Here is a 23,230-nt window from a genome sequence, read left to right on the forward strand (position 1 = left end):
CACTGAGGGAAGTGAGATCACTTGTTTGAATAACTGCCGTGGTGTTAGAGGTTATCCTGAAAGGAAGTAGACCTGTCCGTTGATGTAAGCCAGCCAGTGCAGGGAACTGGAAGAGCTTCTCGCCTTCCTTTGACTTTTAGTTTCCTTCTAAAGAAGGTTTAATGTTCTCCATTTACCCTGGGATTAGCAGGTTCTGCTAGGTGTCCCTGATGTGGTCCAGACGACGAAAGAAAACAGGCTTGAGCTCTGAGACTGAGGAGCACAAGGGCCTCACGCACTGAGCATGTTGTTCTTGCTCTGGGTCAAATAAGTAATTAAAAAAACTCAGAGAATTCAAATACTCTTCTCTACGCTTTACTGAGCTTGTCTGGTGTATTGGAACCCATGAAATACTCTCAAAAAGTGGAGACTCCACGCAAGATCAACCGAGCACAGAAAAGTATTTGAATCCAAAACAATTACGTATTTGACCCAGGTCTGGTGTGTTCACCGTTGTGATCTAAAACCTTTTTTTCTGTGGCACGCATACAAGGTCCCAGGGCACAGGCATTTGGGTTTTTAAGTGGCAGAGTAGACTGATTTTATTATACATATCTCATGTTTCCACCCTTCTGTTTTCCTTTTTAACAGGGAAACTGAGCTGAGAAAGCAAGTGTGGTCTTTATTAACATACTCTGTTAATAAAGTGGGCAGTGTTGGGGCTCACTGGTTATTTGCTAGATCAACATGGCGGATTACACAAGCGTTTTTCTGTCACGTTCTGATACTTTCTACTGACTACTTGGAATTCTGGCATAAACATGTGTTTCCAGCCCGAGTTGGTAACCTGATTTTCCATGATTAATTCTCTCAGCTGGCTGGCTCCTTGGTTTCTCATTTTCATATTAATATTATGACACGGAGGTGTTAAAGAAGCTGTTCTGTTAGAATCTGCAGATGAGTACCATTTACCAGTCTTCATAACGGCGAAAGCTCCCTGTTCTGAATAGTATTCTGTTTGTGCAGGACACATGGCTGCCAGTCAACTCTGACCCTGTGTAGTGGGCCATGGGCACCATTGTGTGAAGTGTATGGGTGTATGGGTATGTTAGGGCTGTGGGTGTGTTTGCTATTCATGTACATGTATGTTTCTATCTGGAAGTACACAATATTTATCTGTAAATGTGTGTTGAGTGAGTGCCAGATTCATGTTTTTTCATTTATAATTGTGTTTACTAGCCTGTGTGAGTCTGTGTGGATCGCAATGGTCTCGCTGTATTAGCCTAATGTCAGGCATTCATCCCAACCTCCCAAAGAGCATTCCAAAATGGGGTAGAGATGCGCTCCAGGTGCACTGTGTTGCAGCATTGCTCCGGTGCTAGAATGGTGGTTCCGCTGCAGTGAGTGACCTACCTCACACTGTGACATGTGACACGTTCATGGTTTAAAAAACTGACTCTAGCCCCATAGTAGTGGAATGGCCTTCCTGTGAACGTCAGAGTCTTTGACCACTTTCCAGCGCAGACTGAAAACTCACCTCTTCAGGCTGCACCTTTCCCTCCCTACCTTACTGTTAAAATTAGCCATGTAAGCTATGCATATGCTATAGGTTATAATTGCACTTGTGTATAATTATTTTGATGTATTTGGGGTATTCTAGTTGCCAAGCGTGGTATGCTACTTGAACAGTTGAGTTATTCTTCAAGGGTTCCAAGTTTTTATCTATGTGAACACTCTGGGACTTGGAACTGTACTTTCCTCTAGGCTCTTCAACGCACTTGTCCCTGGTTCTGATTTGCACTTTATTGTACGTCGCTCTGGATAAGAGTGTCTGCTAAATGACTGTAATGTAATGGGTTCAAATGCAGGGTGAGAAGGCGGGAGGGGGTCTGATGACTGTGAAAACATACACCCCCAGGATGAACCCCAGGTATTGAATGCAGGTATTCAAGCCAAAGTATAAAAGGCAGGTTAATCTCTTTTCAGAACACTGTTAGATAACCCTAAGTTTTTATAGCTTCTGAATTCCGTGAGGGCCTCGTTGCTCAGGATTATACCCTGAACCCTGTAACATAAACTAGTACAAAAGAACCCCTTCCATGAATTCTTATCTGAATAAGAACAGCTATAGCACCATGCCAGATGTGACAGAAAACACTGCGTGTAGCCAGTGACACCGTTTAAGGCTTATTGGTGGTGGTATTCATTGTGGCTATGAATTTGTAAAGGCGCACGGTTGTTTTATTGGTTTCCAGTCGTCGAAGGTTATTTAATGGCATGGTGCTGCGTATGTGCGCTCACACGGTCACGCACATGCGGTCACGGTCTCGCTCCCGGTCACACTCACGCTCACTCACAGCAGGGTCATTATCGAGCTCCGTGGCCCGGACGAGGGCCGGTTTGGAAGATTTACCGTTGCGATTACGGTGCGGGAATGCTTCACATCGGCCAGCTCAGTGCAGAGCGAAAGGCTGCTCTCAGTGTACAGAGGCTGTTCCTACACAACGCTGCTCTCACTACAGAGACTGTTCTCTCTGCTAGAAGCTTTCGGAAAAGAACTGTTCTCAGTACAGAGAGCCTGTAGAGACTCCTCTTTGGTGCTGGATGTCCTTAGTAAATAAGGACTCTTCTTTCACATGGGCTCTTCTCAGTACAGATGAAGAGCAGCAGTCAAACTGTTCTGTCAAACAGACACAAGGCTGTTCCTTCCCACGACCAGCCCTCCGTAGAGACTGCTCTTTTGTTCGGGATGTCCTCAGTAAATAACTCCTCTTTCACGTGGGCGCTTCTCAGTACTGATGAACAGCAGATGCCCTTGCCCTGGTTGCAGAGTTCCAGTATGACCGGGGTTGTTATCTCCATAGCAAAAGTGGTGGTGGTAGCACAAAACAGAGACTCGATGATTATCAGTGTTTGGGAAAAACACAGGCTTGATGATGTCAGTGTTTTCTGTAAAGAGAAACTGGTTTAATGATTAACAGTGTTTTCCGGAGTGAGTGGATTACGGTCATGTTGATGCTCTCCATGTTTTGGGCCTATTCTAGAGCGTGTTAGCACTCTGTCTTGACTAAGTGGTTGCAGTGAGGAAGTGGAAGGCTTGACAAAATGACACCAGGTTGAGACTAGACGCCCACTTTCTTTAATAACCCTCTTCTACCTACTGCCCATGATGCACTGCAGCTTGTGGAAGTCAGTGTGAGTGAGTGGAGCTGCTGTGCGTTCCCGAGAGGGGGGGGTCAGGTTGTGACACAGCCCCCAGACGTGTCGTCATCAAGTTGTTCCATAGCAAGAGCTGTGGGGGAGGGGCCACTCATTGCTTATGAAAGCGATTGTCCTGAAACTCAAATGAAGTGCTTTTCCCCACTATATATTTCTTCACTATAATTTTTCATGTCAATTTGGGAGCTTTATTCAAACATGGCAGCATTTCCCTCCCTGCAGCACATCAGCATGCTGTGCACAGAATTGCTCCTGTAACCTAAGGCTCCCTACCCACTCGTTCTACTTAAGGTGCACAAAACAAATCATGACTTGCATATGCAATGACATTGTATAATAGGCTATAGCTCCTACTTTTGGCCATGGCAACACAATTTAAATATGTTCCTTTCTATGACTGACTCCTCTAAATGTTCTAAGAGTGAAGCTTATACATCTTTATCATTGCCTGCTTTATATGACTGGAGTCATGAACGCAATGATGGGTGTACCAATGGAGTGATGTGTTTGATGTTGGAACAACTGTTTTCCAAGGTCAAACCCTTATGATTGGTCAAAAGTAATTGATTTTCAGTTGAGTCGTTGTTAACCAGACCTGGGTCAAATACGTAATTGTTTAATATTCAAATACTTTTCTACACTTTACTGAGCTTGAGCTGGTCTGGTGTATTGGAACTTATGAAATACTCTCAAAAAGTGCAAACCCCACCTGGTTGGCTCAGTTGCTCCAGGCAAGATCAACCGAGCACAGAAAAGCATTTGAATCCAAAATAATTACGACCCTGGTCTGTTGATAATACAGTGCATTTCACTTCCCCATCGCTATTATTTGCCTTTATCAGGATGTGAGATCAGGTATTGACATGGCATTTACCCTGTGAAGTATCTCCTGTGGTGTGGGCACAGTGAAAGTGAATAGAACGTTGCGAAGAGAAACAGTGTTTAAGGAAGGCTATCCATTTTCTCCGGATGGTTCTGTTGAGTATCTGAAAGTACTCTGAAAGACAATGGTGTGGCTGTATTAAGGTCATTAAATATGAATGCCCCCTCCCTTTCCCTCCCGGTGTTTTTATAGTTTAAGGTCTGTTAATAATGTAGGGCAACTTCTGTAAGTATTAGGCCAGCCTGCTCAGCGCTAAGCTGGTGGCAGACGGCAGATGCAGGGAACAGCTGTGGATTGGTTGGATGTCATGATGATGCTATAGGCTTTGCGGTGGTGTTTGACGAGTTGCACGCTGCCAAGGAGTAGCGGGAATGTGGCCAGAAGTCTGTCAGGCCAGAAATCGTTTTCTATTACGGTATCAATTTGACCATTAGGCTACGGGAAAAGTGACGACATTTATTTTTTGTTAATGGTTACTGTAATAAATCCAGGCAATGAATAGAGGCAGAACGAATGCTAAGAATGAACCTAAACCTGTTGATTTTGAATGGATATTATCATTCACATTCACATAATTCACATTATCATTAAGCTTTTTTAAATAGATTTCATTGTCTGGTTTACAGTGCTAGTATGCTTCTAATCTAAGTATTTTTTAGATTTAAATATGCATATTATATTACAAATATTACAGATATTTTACTGCAAATTACAAAATTATATTACAAAGTAACAATCAAACTTACCTCTGCATTTCACTGACAGCCATCACCTGTTCAAAAAGATTTTTCGGAAAATACATTTTATGGTATTTATGGAAATATAAGGCAACCATAAGCGATAAGTTGCATATGATTGCATGGAAGTCCCCATGAATGGTACGCTATACCTTACTAGACAGCAAGAACTGTGGAGCTGTTCTGTCCTTGAGTGGTGCCAACAGTATAGTGTGGTTGCCCTGGAGACGCCCTTGGAGACTACACTTGTTCTGATCTCAGCGAGCACGATAGTGCCAGATGCCAGCCATTCAGCGTCATCGCATTCATTAATCCATTCATTCATTTTGGTCCCACTGAAACGGGTGAAATGCATTCAAAATGAGTTTAAAACAGTATGGCAATGATTTGAAATGAACATGGTTAAAACAAACACATATGGATGGAGATTACAGTGAGACGAGAGGTTTATACTTCCACAAATGAAGGGTAATGTATGTGACCTCTGGCACCAAAGTCAAAGGCTTAGCTCTATGGTTAATGCCGTTTTGTGTATTTCAATGCTAAACACTGCAACTTAATTTTCTAATTAAAATTGTAGCACTTTACAGTACATTTAAAACTGTGCTGCTTTTTATTTTTTATAAATACTCTGTAACTTCTTAAACTAATGATACACTTCCTGTAAAAAAATAAGCAACATACATTTTGAGCTTGGCCGAAATTATATGCTCAAAAATGTAAAACGTAAAAACTTGCATTCTTTTTTACCAATACAAGTATACAGAGAAAGTGATTTTCTTGAACAACAAATATTAGTTTTTCAAAAAGCATTTTTAAAGACTAGAGAATCTATTTGAGAGATAAAAATAGCCACAAAAATATATTCAGCCACAGTATTTTAAGCATATGGGTAATAATGAATACATTTGAGTGAATTACAAAATCTACGCTTTGTTCCATGGCTATTGATGTGTAGCTTAAGTGTCAGAAGAACCCTGAGCAGAGCAGGGCATACACAGGCTGAGGCCCAGGGCTCAGTTATCAGTCCTGCTGGTAGTGCTGGAGTTTATCCAGAGAGGAAGTTCGCTCATTGTCTGCACGTTTCCTTCGCCTTGGCCACTTTATGATAAACACAGAAAGGCATGTTATTTTTGTTTACTTGGTAAAGAAAAAAAAATGCATGACCTCACTATGGTATATTGTCAGTATACATTGTAGGTATCTTATATTTCTATAAAGCTAGTGCTACCCTAGTGACTGATGGTTAGACTCTATTGTGGTTATATAGGGTCCTGTTCCTGGTAACACCAAGCCTGCAGCGAAAAAGAACATGCTGTTTTTGGATGGAAGGTCTTTTGAGTGATAGGACCTGCTAATGCATGGTCGGTGGCACAGTTACCGGTGAGTGCATGGGGCTGCCTGTAGTTTGACCATAGTTCCACCTAACCATTTGGCCTGCACCATCTGACCAGCCTACAATTTGGCCCCATTCCAATTTTATCGTTGGTCAAAAGATGAAGAGCTGCCTGGCTGGAGCGATGCTTCATAAAAGTCTGCCATGAAGCAGGAAAAGGGGCATAATTACGTAATGTCCCTGAGGGGAGGGGGGGTTATGGAGAAAGGAACTCAAAATCAATGTCGACCCATTGTAGAGGAGATTTTACATTCCTGGAGTTGTGGCTGCCACAGCCTTGGACAGCCATCAGCAGAAATGCTTTCAGGGACATTAGCACTAATTACCTTTCATGGGAGAGTCAAATATCAACTGTAATGGAGAAAGCTCTGATAGCCTCTCCGCTATCTGCCAGGCTAACACGGTGCCCATACGCTGGAATATGGGGATGAGACTCAATCTTGTATCCCAAATGGCATTATGCTGAGAGTAACTCAGATGCTGTGGATTAAAACAGAATGGCTCTTAAAAGGACCCGTACTGTACCAGGCTCAAATGCTGAATTTGCTGTTCATAAAGTACTTTCTGCAAATTAAGTATTGCTGGAAGTAAAATGAATATATTGCAGACATTTACCAGGAAAATTATTTGTGCTGTAGTAGTCTTTAACCAGTCCCAGTTGCAGACCCAGAAATGTGTGTGGTGCTTTAAAATGGGGGCATTGGGAAATATTTTTAGTTTTTTATTTTGGCAAAATATTTTTACCTTTAGAGTCAGCTTATGCTTTCTGATGAGATGAGCTGTCTTTATGGCTGGTCCCTGCAGCTCTCAAATCTTTATCCACCATTGTCTCTGTGAGTTTCTCTAATATCCGATTTATTTTACATGTAAAATATGGTAATGTTTTGGTTTGTGAGTCATGCGGAAACCGAAATTTTACGGTGACTCACTCTAGTTTCTCTAATTTGTACATCCCTTGTCCCACCTGCCAGTTTTCCACTGGGGACCATCGTGCTTGGAAATGAGAAGCCAAAAATAAGCGCTCATTGAGAAAGCCCCAGTGTTTTTCCACTGTCTCTCCAACATGAGCACCCTGGCCCTTGACGTCACACTAGGTCCCCCACAAGACGGAGAAAGCTGAAGATTTTCCTCGGAAGGTTAATAAGTTCACCCTGGATGATGTCTTGTGTGGGAGACATGCCATTCAGAGTCAGATTTACTACGCATTTGCTGGGAGGTTAATAAATGCAAAACCATCACCATGCCCAGTAAATCTCCATTTGCCTATCGTTGTGCCTGCATTTAGTTGACATTAAATGCAGTAAATGGCAGAGGCTGCTGAATTCGGCTGGTTGGCCCCAGTGCATATGCACTTTGGGAATTCTCATTGTGAGACCGCATAACAGTTGGAAGAGAATATGCAAATAAAAGCATTTGAAAACAATTGCTTATCAATTCTGGCTGCAGAAGCCCTTTCCATGGAGATGCCAGTCAGAGTGCTTTTCAAAGCCCATTTTGTTCCTTTCTTTCTTAAGCAAACAAGCTTGATGTTGCTGTTACAATACACTTACATATAAATGGGTACCTTACCTAAAAGGGGTAAGAATTCAGATGGGGGAACAGGGGTTGTTTCTTTCCCAAAACCACAAATAAAGAGGAGTAATTGCTGTTCATCCAGCTGTTTTGGTGGACACACAGTTAATGTATTGTCCAATGGGAAGGCAACTGGAGCCTGAGTGGTTACCAAGTTGAAATAAACCAGTTATTATAAACCAGTGTTATCCACTAATATTGGAGAATAAGACATGACTAACATCCTCAGCTGTTCGGGCATGAAGTGCTTTTCTATAATGGGATTTGTACCATAATACATAGCAACATCTTAGTCACAGTTGAAAAATACTATGAAAACCCTGCTAATTAATGAGATCAGATTTGTTTATAAAAGCCAGAATTGTTCAGGTGAAGTCAGGCGTTCACTAATTGGCTTGACGTGGACTCCAAATGGTATTCAGATGACTTTCCAATTATTTAACTGAATTTAACTGCAGTATATTTTGTCCCTTCTGTATCTATTTGCATTTTGTCAAAAATATGAACAATATTGATGTGTTCTTAATACATACTAGAAGTATTGTGCTTCAGCAATAAATGAAAAATAAAATTTCAGGACATCTGCCTGTGTGCTCACCCTGGACAGAGACCCATTTGATGTTTTCAGATGTCTGTGCCTCTTGAGAAGTGACTGAATTGTGTCCTTCTTTTGGAATCTGGGCCTTCTGGTTTGTCAACGTCTTGGGATAGATTTTAGACCACAACAATTCTTTAACTTGGTCGAAGGAACAGTGCATGTGACATCCCCTAATGAAGATACCTCAAGATGAACCTCAAGATATTTTTGGTCGTAGAGGAGGAGAACATGTGAACACTGCTGTTTGTACTTGTATTTGGCAAGAACAAAATGAATCCTTGATAGTAATGCACCAGTACTACAGGGAGAAGTCGAGCAGTTTTCCCCAACTGATATTGGTTGAAACCACAGTCCATGCTGGAAGACCACAAATTATTTATTGTTTATTTCAGACAATTAAAAAATGAGACTATATATAATTGACAAGCTAACCAGCCAGGATTAAATTGTTTCACACTTCCGTTTAATTGCAGGTGGGATGTGTGTCTGGTTTGTCTGGTTTTTTTTTTTTTGTTTGTTGTAGAATTCTGCAGAAGGGTTCATCAACAGTCTTCACAGGTGTAGGATTGTTGCCATGGATACACATGGTAATATGAGCAGCTTCCTGTTTTTGACATGTGATGGGTCCATTGGCTGCAGTAGCTGTGTTAGTGGATATTTTCTCCATAAAGAAGGGATTTCAAAATATACTTTTAGTAATAGTTTATGTTTCCAATATGCCCAGACAGTTTTTGTGTATGATGAAGGACAGTTTAGAAGTTTCTGACAATTTGCCGGCTTTATAATGGCAGTTATAGAGCACTCAGGTTTTGAAAATACAGTTCAGGTAATCCAAAGCAGCATTTTTGCAGTCAGGTTTATATTATTTCTGGTTGCAACTGTTTCTATATTTCTTATAACTATATTTTACTATATAGTTTTCATAGCTAAAGTTTAAGAAAGGAGTACCTGCACAATATTAAAACTGATACTTCTGTTTATAATTGTGAATAAGCCTCATGAAATTAAATCCTTTCCTACTTTGGAGTTACCTGAAGGGTATGTACTTATGTATTTTGCATTTGTATGGAACTGGATCTGTGATAGTGGGGTGAGCCACCCCCCACTATGTAGCTAGCCACCTGGGTGTCCAGGAACCCAAACCTTAGCGTATATAGTATACCCAAACAGGTCTTGTTTCTCCCACACAAAAGGGCAGTGTTTTGTAAGTTCATATGTGCTGATTCAGCCCCTCAAGAGAGCTGCATTGAGCACTATCCTCGTGTCGGCTTAACCGCGTATCAGGAGGGCATTCGGCCACAGAGACTCTTGGGGTTTCCATCTGTTGTTTCAGTGCATAAAGAATCAGCCAGCAGGCTCCAATGGCTTGCCCTATCTGCCCAGCCAGGGCAGCTAGCCTTGTGGCCTTCCATGATCTCATCTAACTGAGGGTGAGGCTCTTCTGCTTGTGTGAAGCATCAGGTGGCGATGTAATATCTGTCTGCTGTGGACTGATAATTAATCCACAATTTTGTCCGTCGTTGTCCGGGTTGCCACTGGAGGATAAAAGGCCTAATCGCTCAGATGAAAAAGGACAACTCGGTCAATGCTTATGACAGATTCCTTTAATCTCTGTCGATGGTGCGTTTTGCTGGAGGTTTCCGAGTGCAGTACGTGGAATGCCAATTAGACGAGAGAGGCTTCTGTCCCTAGTGAGGTGCCGACTGTAACCCAGGGCAACGGTTCGGCAACTCTCATTTACTGATCTCACGGGTCAAGGTCGGGTCAGAGTTAGCCCCGCCCCCTAGTTCCTGAGTTCCTCTGAAAGGGAACTCTCAGTGCTGAGTTACCATGGCTGCATCTTAAAGAGGGAGTTCTGGGGAGAGGGGGTGTTTTCAACCCTCATCACGACATTGTGCTGAATGACTTAGACTTTTTCTAGGGATTCCCATTTTTACTTTTAAGATATCTGTAAAATGGAGCCAGCTTTCCTCGTGTGGTATTCTGGTGACAAAGTAGCCCTTTCAGCATGAGTAAATAACCACAGGTGCATGCATGTAAAAAAGAGTCAGTAATGTGTGACTTAATCCCCTGGATTTAGTTTGCCTCACTCATAAACCCTGTAAAGCTGGATTTCTGGGCTGAACGGTGTCTCTGGAAGTTTGGCTCGACAGATGAATATGAATTAGCACACTGTATGGTTATGAATGGCTCAGGAAGTATATTAGACTGCAAAAACAGAGTAGAGCTCAGTTCTTATTTATACACACAATCAAGTTGCAGAGCATGAGGGAGAAATGTTATTTTTAAGAAGTTAATTTTTGTGTGCAGTAGATTGGCTTTGCTTGTTTAAACTGAGCCAAGGTGGAATTAGTGAAAATGAGAGACGTTGGGTATATGTGACTTTATTTTTGGCAAAACAAATGGGTTGAAGCAAGATATTTGGGCTTGTATGCGTCTACTCGGCTGAAATGGGTGGAGAAGTGGCCCTCGTGTGTGCGAGTGTGCGACACAGACAGCCAGCGCAGTGTGTCCCTGTTTATGTACACAGCAGTCGTTTACAGATGAGCTCCATTGTGCCGAGACACACAAACCCTTGTGCGATACACATGGCTGCTCCTTCTCTTCTAGAGGAGCAGAACCCAGTTTCTTCTTCCTATTTTTAGCAACATCCTAAATAATGAATCACCTTCAGATAGTCGAAAGTTTCATATGCCCAGTTTCAACATCCCCCCCCCCCACCCCCCCCCCCCCCGACCCACCCTCCCTTTACAGAACTCTGAGTGCCTGCTGTCATAGATACTCGGAGCATGAGGTGTGGGGGTGTGAAAAAAAAAAAAGTTGGTGAGGACAGCCTGTGACTTTCTTATATCCAATTTCCTTTGCTGTAGAGCTGAAACCAAGCTGACTCATTATACCCCTTTTCCATTAGTTTTGAGCTGGAGCCAGGCTAACTCATTACACACCTTTTCCTTTGCTGTAGAGCTAGAGCCAGGCAGGCGCATTTGACGTGGTATATACACTGGGCTCCAGAATTGTTAGCTCCTCTGACTGGCTGTGCACAAAAAATACTTAAATTTGGTCTCATCTGACCATAGCAGCATTGTTCAATCATAATTGAAATGATCATATGAGACCATAATTGAATGTTTTGGTGAGATGTTTGGCATCAAAACAGAGATGCAAGGAGAGGCACCTCATACCCACTGTGAAATATGGAGGTGGGTCAGTGATGTTTGGGGCTGTTTTCATTTCAGAGGTCCAGGAGCACTGGTTAAGATCAATGGTATAATGGATTCCACCAAGTATCAGGCAGTTTTGGCTGACTATCTGGTTGCCCCTACTACAAGGCTGAGACTTGGCTGTAGGTGGACTTTCCAGCAAGACAATGACTCAAAGCATACCTCAAAATCCACACAGAAATGGTTCTATGACAACAAAATCTATGTTCTGTAATGGTTATCTAAGGCAATGGAACTCAATCCAATCAAACACCTGTGGGCTGAACTGAAGAGGGCAGTTCATAAGCGCATACCCAAGAATGTGGAGGATCTTGCAAGAATCTGCATAGAGGAATGGTGCAAAATGCCTCCAAATGTGTTCCTTTACCAGTCGGTCAGAGGACTGCCAGTCAGGGGTGACAATTAGTCTAGAGCCCATTGTATGTTCATTAGAGTTGTATATATTTCCCCCACATTTACATTGAAGAGCCTTACTTTACACATGAACAGCATCAGCATTTCAAAGAAACGTAGCAAGCAGCTGTTGTAATAAGTTTTGTATAAAAGCTCATTGACATATTTCTTACAATCACAACTTGTAATGTTGTGAATGTGATGGAACACTTCTGATGGGTGAGTTGAAGACAAACAAATTATGCTTCCTCTCATCTGAAATTCATGTTTGTGTGAAAGTGAAAATCGTCTGAGAGTGATGTCTGAACTAACCATGGTCAACCGCATCCCCAGGCACTGGACGTAGACCGCAGCGTCCTGTACAAGATGAAGAAGTCAGTGAAGGCCATCTATACCTCTGGTCTGGGTGAGTGGGGTCCTTTACTTCTGTCTTCGCTTTGCTAGGGAGACTAAGCATTGCCTGATTTAAAATGCACATTTCATTGAAGTATATGGCAGGGGTTTTAAAACTTGGGCCTGGGGGACTCACTCTGTATGCTCATGCCTGTTAGAGCCATCTCTTTATCAATTAAAATGTACTATAAAATGAATAATTGGCCCTGTGGCACATTACAGAAAATGATGGCATTGGTTGAACTGACTTATTAGAATTCCTGGGATGTAAATATGGGGCATTTATTCTTCATGACATCCGTAGTTTTTTTTGACATAATCTGTCTTTGAGTGGATAAATCATTCAGTAGGCTTTCAAATTGTTGAATAATGAACAATTACCAGCATGCAGAGGGTACAAATATGGTTAGAACTAACACCAGCCTTCATAGAGGGTCCCCAGGACTGAGTTTGAGAATTTCTGTTCTAGGGTGATGGCAGATGCCAGGGTCAGAGGTCAGGGCTGAAGTCAAGATCCCTGACCATTCATTCGAGCTTCATTCACTTCAGGGAGCGATTCACGGTGCTGGTGTTTCCTTCTGTGTGCTAAACTAGTGGAGTGTGGAGAGTCCAGACTTCAGCTTCTGAATGTATTGGGTTTTTTTTTAAAAAGAGCCATTTCTTATTTTTTGAATGATGTTGAATCAAATCAGATATTCAATTTGAAATAAACATTATACATTACGTGGAGCAAAATATCAGTATCAATAGAATAATCATCAAAAGCAAATCAGCGTTAATACCACTGCTAAACTAATCTCTTAAAGATATTTTAAAGGGGATCAGCAAAGGGTCAGCTAGCTGAGGATAATGAGAGGAAATCTGCTGTGAGTAGAACTTCCATAGGGGAATTATAACTTAATTCAATTCATTTCTAAAAAAGGAAATAGAGAAGGGGCGCCATTGTTTTCCCAAAAAAGTGGCAGTTAGTGCGAGGCTATATTGATGCTTCAGCTGCTGTATCTAATCTCTAACGATAATTTGAAATTGATGAATTCATGAATGAGCTGAACAGCCCCTTCCCTTCAGCATTTTCATATTAAGAAAAGCCTATGAAATGGCATAAAAAACAAAATGTATTGCTACTAATAATTTTATGTCTGAAAGTGTGTGTGACTCTCTTTGGTATATTGTTCAGATATTTGAAAGAATATTTACATTTCACAGTTACCCGTTTATCTGTACTTATATTTGTGACTTGTTGTTGTGGGTTTTTGGCTGATGAAGTGTGACCTTGTTGGGGCTTTATAGCTGAACGCAGTGTTACTGTGTTGTGGGTTTACGGCTGATCACAGTATGACCATGTTGTGGGTTTATAGCTGATCACTGTGCAACCGCGTTGTGGGTTTATAGCTGATCACTGCGTGTCGTTGTTTTGCAGCTGATGTGACTTTGTGGCTGATCATAGTGTGACTGGCTTGGGTTCTGTTTTGTCTCTTGCCTGGGACAGGGGGAGGTTGAGCAGGGCATTTTTAGGAACAGCTCTACTTCTGTGTTTGAGACAACAGCTGTTTCTAGCCAGGATGGCAGCTGCAGTAGAGCACAACCTTTTGACCCGGTGTGCATATGTATGTGTATGTGCGTGTGTGTGCTTGTGTGTGTGCTTCTGTGTATGCATAAATATGTATGCAAGTGAAAGAGCAGGAAAGTGTGACCATGTCAGGGAAAGTGCAAATATGTGTCTGTGTTAAGAGAATGTGTTATTCCATACAATCATCACAAAACAAGGTATTATAAACAAGTAAAGTAAGTGTCATACCAAAAGATGAAGCCCCAACCATATTGGGGATCTGTTCATGGGTTAAGTCAGCTGCCCTACAGACTGCATCACATGGTCTCCCCACAACAGAACAAGTTTTATATGTAACAGAAACATTTTAAATGTATAAAAATGTATTTCTCCTTCTTAAAAAAAATCAACAAAAGTATACTATACATAATGACAAGAACAGGCCACTTAGTCAATCTCGGCTTGGCCTGCAGCTAGCATCAAGCCTGGGTCTCTGATAGTCTCTGTGTTTATGCAACAGTACAACATAAAAATAGAAGCAAAAATATAAATAAATCTGAAATATTAATATTGCTAGTGTTCAAAATGAATATGTCCCTGAACTAAAACAATGTCCTGAGTTATTATTAACTTGTCAAGATGTTGTCAAGAAGTGGTTCTCAAACTGTATTTGTGACCCAAATCTTAAATATGCGTCAAATATCCTTCCTGCACTGGACAATTCTTTGCAGAAAATTTCAGGAAACTGTGAGTCATCAATGGAAATTTGTGTCCGAATTCACCCGGAATGTCCCACATTGAATAAGAGTGCTGACTGTAAGCATTACCGGAACTTCCCAGGAAGCAGGGATTCAAGCTCAAACTTCTGCCTGATAGTCCAATAATTGCCAATAAAAGTCCACTGATTGGTCAGACGTTATATTACTTGGTATGTCAGGTTTAAATAGATCCCTGATTACAGGGGAGGATTGAAAACTAGCAGTGCTACACGCCCCGAGGGCCAGATTTCTGTGTCCCTGTTTTAAAGGTTATGTGATGACTTTCAATTCCCTTGAAATCCCACTCTCGTCGCCAGCGTGCCAGATTGTTTCAAAGAGAGGGCTTCTTGAGATGGTTGTTTAATTTGTCTTCTAAATGGATGTATGGGGTCTTTGTTTTTCTCAGAGCTGACTTGTTGTTACCCCGTTATTTTAAGCCTACAGTCTTTATTGTTACATGAGCGGCAGTGGGCTCCAGACAGTGTTTCCCCCAGCAACAGATATGGCTCGTTGTTTGTCCTTTTTGCCATGGTAACTGTTCTTTGGCCAAACGGATATATAGCCCACCAGAAAATGGAGAGAGTGTGCCTGAGGACAGAGGAGAAAGGAAACTGTTTCCATCTTGGCAGGCTGATTTAATGATGTCCCCGACCTCCAAATGCAGATGGCTTACGTAACACACAAAGAGTGTGTGACTGGGACTCCTGATGTAATTTCCGTTGAGTGGGGACCGGTGTGTCCGGTGTCACAGCCAGAAGGGACGTGTGCCAGATTATGCCCCTCACCCACCCCTGCCCCATTCAGCTAGCCTAAGACTTTAGCAGTGAGGTTTGTTGGGGTTGAGTTGTGAGGTTTGTTGGGGTTGAGTTGTGAGGTTTGTAGGGGTTGAGTTGTGAGGTTTGTAGGGGTTGAGTTGTGAGGTTTGTTGGGGTTGTGTAGTGAGGTCTGTTGGGGTTGAGTTGTGAGGTTTGTAGGGGTTGAGTTGTGAGGTCTGTTGGGGTTGAGTAGTGAGGTCTGTTGGGGTTCAGTACTGAGGTCTTTTGGGGTTGAGTAGTGAGGTTTGTTGGGGTTGAGTAGTGAAGTCTATTGGGGTTGAGTAGTGAGGTCTGTTGGGGTTCACTACTGAGGTCTTTTGTGGTTGAGTAGTGAAGTCTGTTGGGGTTCAGTATTGAGGTCCTTTGGAGTTCACGCCTGTGATGATCATCCTGGCTGCCCTGGAGATTGGTGAATTGCAACCTTGGGACTTCAATGTAAAAACTCTTATCTACAGTTGCTTGTGATGCTTAATTCAACAAGGAAAAACATATCCTCTGCCATCTTTGAGAGATTTGTTTGGCTGAGTGTGAAGGTCTCTCTTTCTGGAAGTTTCCATTTAGGGTAGGTGCTCCTGGCCTGTATAGATCAGGAAAGTATGATTTGTCTGTCTCTGGCCTAGGAACACAGCAAACAGTCTGCGTATCAGTGCTTGGACAGCAGGAAAGAGGACCAGAATCTCATTACATCGTGCCATGCTAAAAGCCCCTTCCTCCTGCATGACCTTGTGTTCATAGGGCTTTGTGCTGCCTGCGTGCTATTCAACAGGGAGGGCTTCACCTCGAAGCACACTTGTTTGGACCCTGTAAACAGTACACTCATAAAGCAATTGGCTTGATCACTCCCCTCCATCCACTTTACAGGGGTTTGGATAGATCCCTTAGAAGTCTCTTCTTTCCACCATAATAATGCTCTTTTTTACAAGCCGCTGATGACTGTTTTGCTGTGTTTCCCCCCCTCATTGCCCCTGTGGAGGATTCAGATTTTATTTGCCTGACAGGAGTAATCCAGCGTTACCAGAACACTCTCCCTCTCTTCCTGTCTCACACTCTCTTTATTCTTCTCCCTTCTCTATCAAATCCTACTCCAGCATGTAATTATCTGGAAGTAACATTTTACAGAAAATGGCAATGTGTAGCCTCGTGCATATGTTGAAGAAAAAGACATAGTGATTGGTCGATAGGCCTATATGAGAAAAACATTGTAGGATAATTTTATAATTAGTAATTGGAGATAAAAGCATGACACCCCCTCACCCATACACACACACATGAATATTTGCACACAAACACACCATTCCACAAACAGTTGCAGCCCCCATTTTGTCTTCTACACCCAGAGGCTTGTTTACATCCCTCAGAAGTGTCTGGAGGCTCGTGTGTTCCTCAAACGCTAACAGGCAGGCATGCTAAGGTGAGGACATTTACCTCACATCACTTTTCAATGGTGCCCGTCCCAACAATGTCATATAGTTCCCCACACTGTAAAACCAAAGAGATAAGTTTACTCACATGGTTTGAGGAAACCAATTACCTGGAATCCTTTGACCGTCTGAATACTTAAAGGAGCAGTTGACCGAAAAATGAAATGTTTCCACTTACCCAGAGTATCCGTCAAGATAGTTTTGCTCAGATGTGTGTGCTTTGGCAGAATTATTTTTCTTGCGCAGACACACGCAAGTTCCCACAGTAGTTCTTGATTAAATTGTGCAATTTTTAACTTTGTTGATGTTTGCGAGTAACTGTGGCAACAGTGGCATTATAATTCAGAATAATATTCAGAATGAGACATTGCTGTCGAGTTTGTACATTGTAAATGCTAATTTTTCACTGATTCATTACCAGAAACAAAAAAGTCCATAGAAGTCCATTATATCATGGCGAACTGCATCTAAAAAAGTTGTCAAATGTGGAAAGTTTCTCAGTGAAACTACCTAGATCTGGGTAAGTGGAAACATACTTTTTCATTTTTGGGTGGACTGCTCCTTTAAGTATTCAAATACTGAAAGGATTCCAGGTAATTGGTTTCCTCAAATCATGTGAGTAAACTTATCTCTTTGGTTTACAGAGGGGAGAACTACGTGTATTACATCTGTGGAAACATACTTTAATTCCGTTTTTTGGATGGACTGCCCCTTTAATTTGTTCAAGTAGTCACTGGTCTTTGTCTTTTACGTTAAACTCATTTTTACTGTTTTGAATTGAGTAATAATAACTTTGTCATAATAATGACTTTTTAAAGTTAAGACTACTTCATTCATTCAGTATTTTATTGTCATTTAGGCTTTACAATGCAGGTGTACACAGTCTGTCAGCTGGTATTGCCCCCTGACTCTAATGTTGCTGTGGAAAGAGGCCAATCTTTGCGGAAAAAAATGAGCGGGAATGTGAAATCTGTTGGCAGAAAGCACATGAGCACCATCAGCTTACCACATGCCCCTCTCCCTGCTGGTCTGACTGTCTGTTTATCTCAGAGGAAAGGGAAAGAGCTGGTACTCCTTGTTATTAGACCAAGCATAGCGGATAGCATGTTGTTACTGAGACCAGTACAAACGTCACTGAGTCGAGTCATTGTGCCAGTGGCTTTAACTCAAAGCACATATATTCTCACAAAATATATTAATATTTTTGAGCATGAAAAATATACATTGTTAAATACTGAAAGCTAAATGTCAGGTTCCCATTTTCAAATTGCTCTGTTAAGTGTGTTTTAAAAGGCCTTTGTCTACAGACACAATGGAGCACCATGGGATTGCTGGCCCTTGCCTTTTTGAAGGGCCGTTCACTGTTCTCCGTGTCCAGGGGGTGTGATTTTAATGGCCGTTGATTTGCATTAATTCTTTTTTTGCATTCAACTGGATGTCTGCAGTTCAAACAAATGAAAAGGCAGGTGCTGCTCTGGGTGTGTCGTCTTGCTTGGCCTATGCTGCCGGCAGGCTCCAGATGGCACATGCACATCCTGACTCTCAATGAGAACTGTAGCACTGTTCTCATCGGGTGTATCCCTGAGGGTGCGGCATCAGTATTCGTGATGCCGCACATCTAGACTGCATATCTGAGCACTTGGCTACCTGTTGTGTACAGAAGTTTGTACTAAAGCTACTCTTCTCCACAATTTGGAATGCCAAGTCTTCGATGTAGGCCAGTCCCATTTCTGTTACTTCATGGAGAGTGTGCAGTTGTATCCCTGCCCTGTGCAGTACACCAGCAGTGCTGCGCAGTCACGCTGAAGTAGGACAGCTGAGCTATGCAGTCACTCTGTAGTACACCAGCTGTGCAGTCACTCTGTAGTACACCAGCTGTGCAGTCACTCTGCAGTACACCAGCTGTGCAGTCACTCTGCAGTACACCAGCTGAGCTATGCAGTCACTCTGCAGTACACCAGCTGAGCTGCGCAGTCACTCTGCAGTACACCAGCTGAGCTATGCAGTCACTCTGCAGTACACCAGCTGAGCTATGCAGTCACTCTGCAGTACACCAGCTGAGCTATGCAGTCACTCTGCAGTACACCAGCTGAGCTGCGCAGTCACTCTGCAGTACACCAGCTGAGCTATGCAGTCACTCTGCAGTACACCAGCTGAGCTATGCAGTCACTCTGTAGTACACCAGCTGTGCAGTCACTCTGCAGTACACCAGCTGTGCAGTCACTCTGCAGTACACCAGCTGAGCTATGCAGTCACTCTGCAGTACACCAGCTGAGCTGCGCAGTCACTCTGCAGTACACCAGCTGAGCTATGCAGTCACTCTGCAGTACACCAGCTGAGCTATGCAGTCACTCTGCAGTACACCAGCTGAGCTATGCAGTCACTCTGCAGTACACCAGCTGAGCTGCGCAGTCACTCTGCAGTACACCAGCTGAGCTATGCAGTCACTCTGCAGTACACCAGCTGAGCTATGCAGTCACTCTGTTGTGCACCAGCTGAGCTATGCAGTCACTCTGCAGTACACCAGCTGAGCAGTCACTCTGTAGTACACCAGCTGTGCAGTCACTCTGCAGTACACCAGCTGAGCTATGCAGTCACTCTGCAGTACACCAGCTGAGCTATGCAGTCACTCTGTAGTGCACCAGCTGAGCTATGCAGTCACTCTGCAGTACACCAGCTGAGCAGTCACTCTGTAGTACACCAGCTGTGCAGTCACTCTGCAGTACACCAGCTGAGCTGCGCAGTCACTCTGCAGTACACCAGCTGAGCTATGCAGTCACTCTGCAGTACACCAGCTGAGCTGCGCAGTCACTCTGCAGTACACCAGCTGAGCTGCGCAGTCACTCTGCAGTACACCAGCTGAGCTATGCAGTCACTCTGCAGTACACCAGCTGAGCTGCGCAGTCACTCTGCAGTACACCTGCTGAGCTGCACAGTCACTCAGCAGCCATTGGTCCAGAGCTCTATTCTTCTTGTGCAGTTGGTTCAGACAGACTGCAGGCCAGCTGGGCGTTCCCTAGTGACTGAAACTCTCCCTTCTTGGGTGAAACTGAGGCCAGTTATGTGTCGCTGTGTACTTGGGGGCAGCCTGTAGCTTAGTGGTTAAGGTTCTTGACTGGGACCCGCAAGGTCGGTGGCTTGATCCCCGGTGTAGCCACGGTGAGATCCACACAGCCCTGGCATTTCAATTTTTGTTGTTCACAGCGCTCTTCAAAAGCTGTCAAAGTGCGAACCGCTTACATTATTTGCCACCATATCCCAGGAGTCTCTAGGGGAATTTGTTATTGTGAGAATGCCAACATTGAACTAACAGTGCCAGCTTTCATTTGTTGCATAATTATGTGCCATTAAGCACTGGCACTGAACGGCTCTGTTTAGCTGCAATTATGAGTGCCCTGCCTGTAGCGTAGATGGATAGATATGTTTCTTATTAGATGCTTTCATCCAAGTCAACATAAAGGATGTTGCATACATAGATAAATGCATACATTTTTTCAGTATATTTAGTCCCCTGTGATCGAACCCATAACCTTAGCTTTATCAGTACAATGCTCTACTAACTGACCTATAGGACTATAGATTATGACATTTTATATCGCGCTTTTCTAGCCACTCAAAGCGCCTTACAGTGATGAGTAGGAAACTCACCTCAACCACCAACAATATAGGACTATGTTGTGTGGCTTAGAGTGAGAAATTTCTTCTGACGTTCTCTAGAATTTTTTTAGCAATGCTACTCCCCCCAAAGTGTGCACAGGTGGGTGTGCTGTTCTTTAGAAAGATCTAGAGAGTTTTGGGAAATCTCATCTCCACGAAAACATGAGAGCTGTGGCATTCGGTAATGTAATCCAAGCCATGCTTATGCTACTGTTAGGCGTCTTTGTTCACCGTCCATCTGTGGATCATTGTGTAGCTATGTGAACATCTGAGAAATAGGGTCAGAGAAAGTTCCAGTGCTGTATAGTGGTGTTCAGACCTCTCTCTGTTGAGCTCTGTGATGGAGTAGTGTCCAGGCCTCTCTGTAGATTTTTATTACAGTGCAGAGTTCTCTGTGGAGTAGCTAGAGCTCTGTATTACTGAAAACGGTGCTCAGATCTCTCTCAGTTAAACTCTGTAGCTAATACTGGGATCTGTTCAGGTCTCACGGTAAAGCTAGTTAATACTGGGGGCTTTCCCAGGTTGGCTTTCTCTGCTGTGCAAGGAAATCCAAGCACTGTGTCCTCCTGTTTTGCATGTGAAATATTTCTGTGCATTGATATCCTGGTTCATCCTGTCACGGAGGAAAGGCAGTTGGTAGCCTCTGTGTGAACAGGATGCCTATGGCTGTACATAGGGACTGTGGGTGTGTGTGTATGATGCCTATTGCTGTACATAGGGACTGTGTGTGTGTTTGTGTGTGTGTGCGCGTGAGTATGCGAGTGTGTGTGTGTGTGTGTGTGTGTGTGTGTGTGTGTGTGTGTACAGGTAGCAGTTGAAATTGTACTTCCCTCTAGGGTCTTTCTGCGAATTTATCCCTGGTTATGGGTATGCACTTTGTTGTACGTCGCTCTGGATAAGAGCGTCTGCCAAATGCCAATAATGTAATGTAATGTAATGTGTACACAGCAGTGACTAACCATTGGGGCTGTACTGTGTTTCAGCACATGTGGAGAATGAAGAACAGTACACCCAGGCGCTGGAGAAGTTTGGGGAGAACTGTGTCTACAGGGACGATCCTGACCTGGGCTCGGCCTTCCTCAAGTTCTCCGTCTTCACGAAAGAGCTTACAGCCCTCTTCAAGAACCTGGTGAGACCAGTGTGCCACTGCACGTGCATGCAAAGGAACTGAGTTTCACTTCATTAATTGAAAAATGGTCATAATGTGCTATGAGGGATTTACAGTTTCAATTTCAGATCATTTTTGGAAATTTACCGATTTGAAATGGAATTGGCTCCAACTCTGGTAGTGACCATCTAACATGTCGCCATTTATAGGCTTTTGAAGCTGTAAAAAGGAACTAAAGAGGACCACAAATAATATTACTCCTTTTTAACCGATTGTAATGAATCAATCTGAAATACATGGCAATAATATATTTGCCCTTTGGGCCTCTAGCTCTAATAGTAATGGCAGTCCTGTAATTTGCTCCACTAGTAAGGCAATTCCAGTATGCTTCAATGAATACATTATTTTGGGGCACAGGATGTTATCCTCGAAATAGACAAAAGGATGCAGTCTACCCAATCCAGGTTTACGAATGCTGTACAGGGCTGGACTGTGTCAAAGTGGTGGCTGGACTGTGACTGTCCTATTTCAGTGATGATTTAAACCTCGCTCTTCCATCTTCAGTTTCAGAATATGAACAACATCATCACCTTCCCGCTCGATAGCCTGCTGAAAGGTGATCTGAAGGGAGTCAAAGGGGTAAGTGTGTGCTTATATCCGCTTACTTAACTACGTGTGCCCGAGTGTGTCCTCGGGGACCTCCTCTCTGAGTGACTCCCACACTGCGATGCCATTGACCAGAGCCCACTGAGACCATCATTCTGAAATGGGTTGTAGGGAGTTCGGTTCAAGCACTACGGTATATGCAGGTGTTGATCCGAGATAGGAGTATCGGCGGCCATTTTGGGCTTGGGCAGGTTTATATCCCAGGTAGGGCACTCTCCTGGTACTTTTAATCACAGGAATTTACCTGAATGTTCTTTCTACAGTAAATAAAGAAAACTCTGTCTGTTAATAAATAATTGTGGGACCATTACTAAATTCCTCATGTCCTTATGTCCACAGTCCAATCCTTATCCCCTACCTCCCGAAACAAGTCTAACCCCCCTAACTTATTTAACCTTATTTAACCAGGGAAACTTTTGAGATCTAAAATTGTTTTTCCAGGCCTTCAGGGTTGAAGGCTTTCGGGCTTTCTAGTGGACTATTTAGTGATTGGTTAAGAGTCAGGTGCTGTACTTTCTGGATGAGCATGGTTCACCTAGAGCTATAAAATGAAACCACCATGCCAGCCATTTTCATGAAAAAACACTCTCTAACTGTAAACATAAAATCATTCCTTCTACAGCCTGTCAATCATCAGTATTTGTTTTGTAAATATCGATGTTATTAGTATATGCAGTAGCATACAGTTTGTACTATTTCTCAGTATTCAGCCTGGCCTATGTTTGATAGTGCTGATACAGGCTCCTGGTATCTGCTTAAGCATTCTGCCACCATTAAGCCAAAGAGTCTGAGGGAGAGGCTGTATCTCATACATTATTCAATACACAAGGTGCATTTCATTTGCAATCCTTACGGAGTGTGTTTT

General features: G+C 43.0%; 1 protein-coding gene across 2 annotated transcripts in view; it reads left to right on the forward strand.

The window, feature by feature from the left end:
- Positions 1 to 23,230, forward strand: part of LOC133129738 (arf-GAP with SH3 domain, ANK repeat and PH domain-containing protein 2-like) — a 64,257-nt gene that overhangs the window by 11,449 nt on the left and 29,578 nt on the right. For both annotated transcript variants that reach the window (XM_061244014.1, XM_061244021.1), the window contains exons 2-4: positions 12,332 to 12,404; positions 21,575 to 21,720; positions 22,264 to 22,338. In XM_061244014.1, coding sequence (XP_061099998.1) covers positions 12,332 to 12,404; positions 21,575 to 21,720; positions 22,264 to 22,338 — 294 coding nt within the window. The remainder of the gene's footprint in view (positions 1 to 12,331; positions 12,405 to 21,574; positions 21,721 to 22,263; positions 22,339 to 23,230) is intronic.

The sequence above is a fragment of the Conger conger genome, chromosome 1, assembly GCF_963514075.1.
Source record: "Conger conger chromosome 1, fConCon1.1, whole genome shotgun sequence".
Lineage (NCBI taxonomy): Eukaryota > Metazoa > Chordata > Actinopteri > Anguilliformes > Congridae > Conger > Conger conger.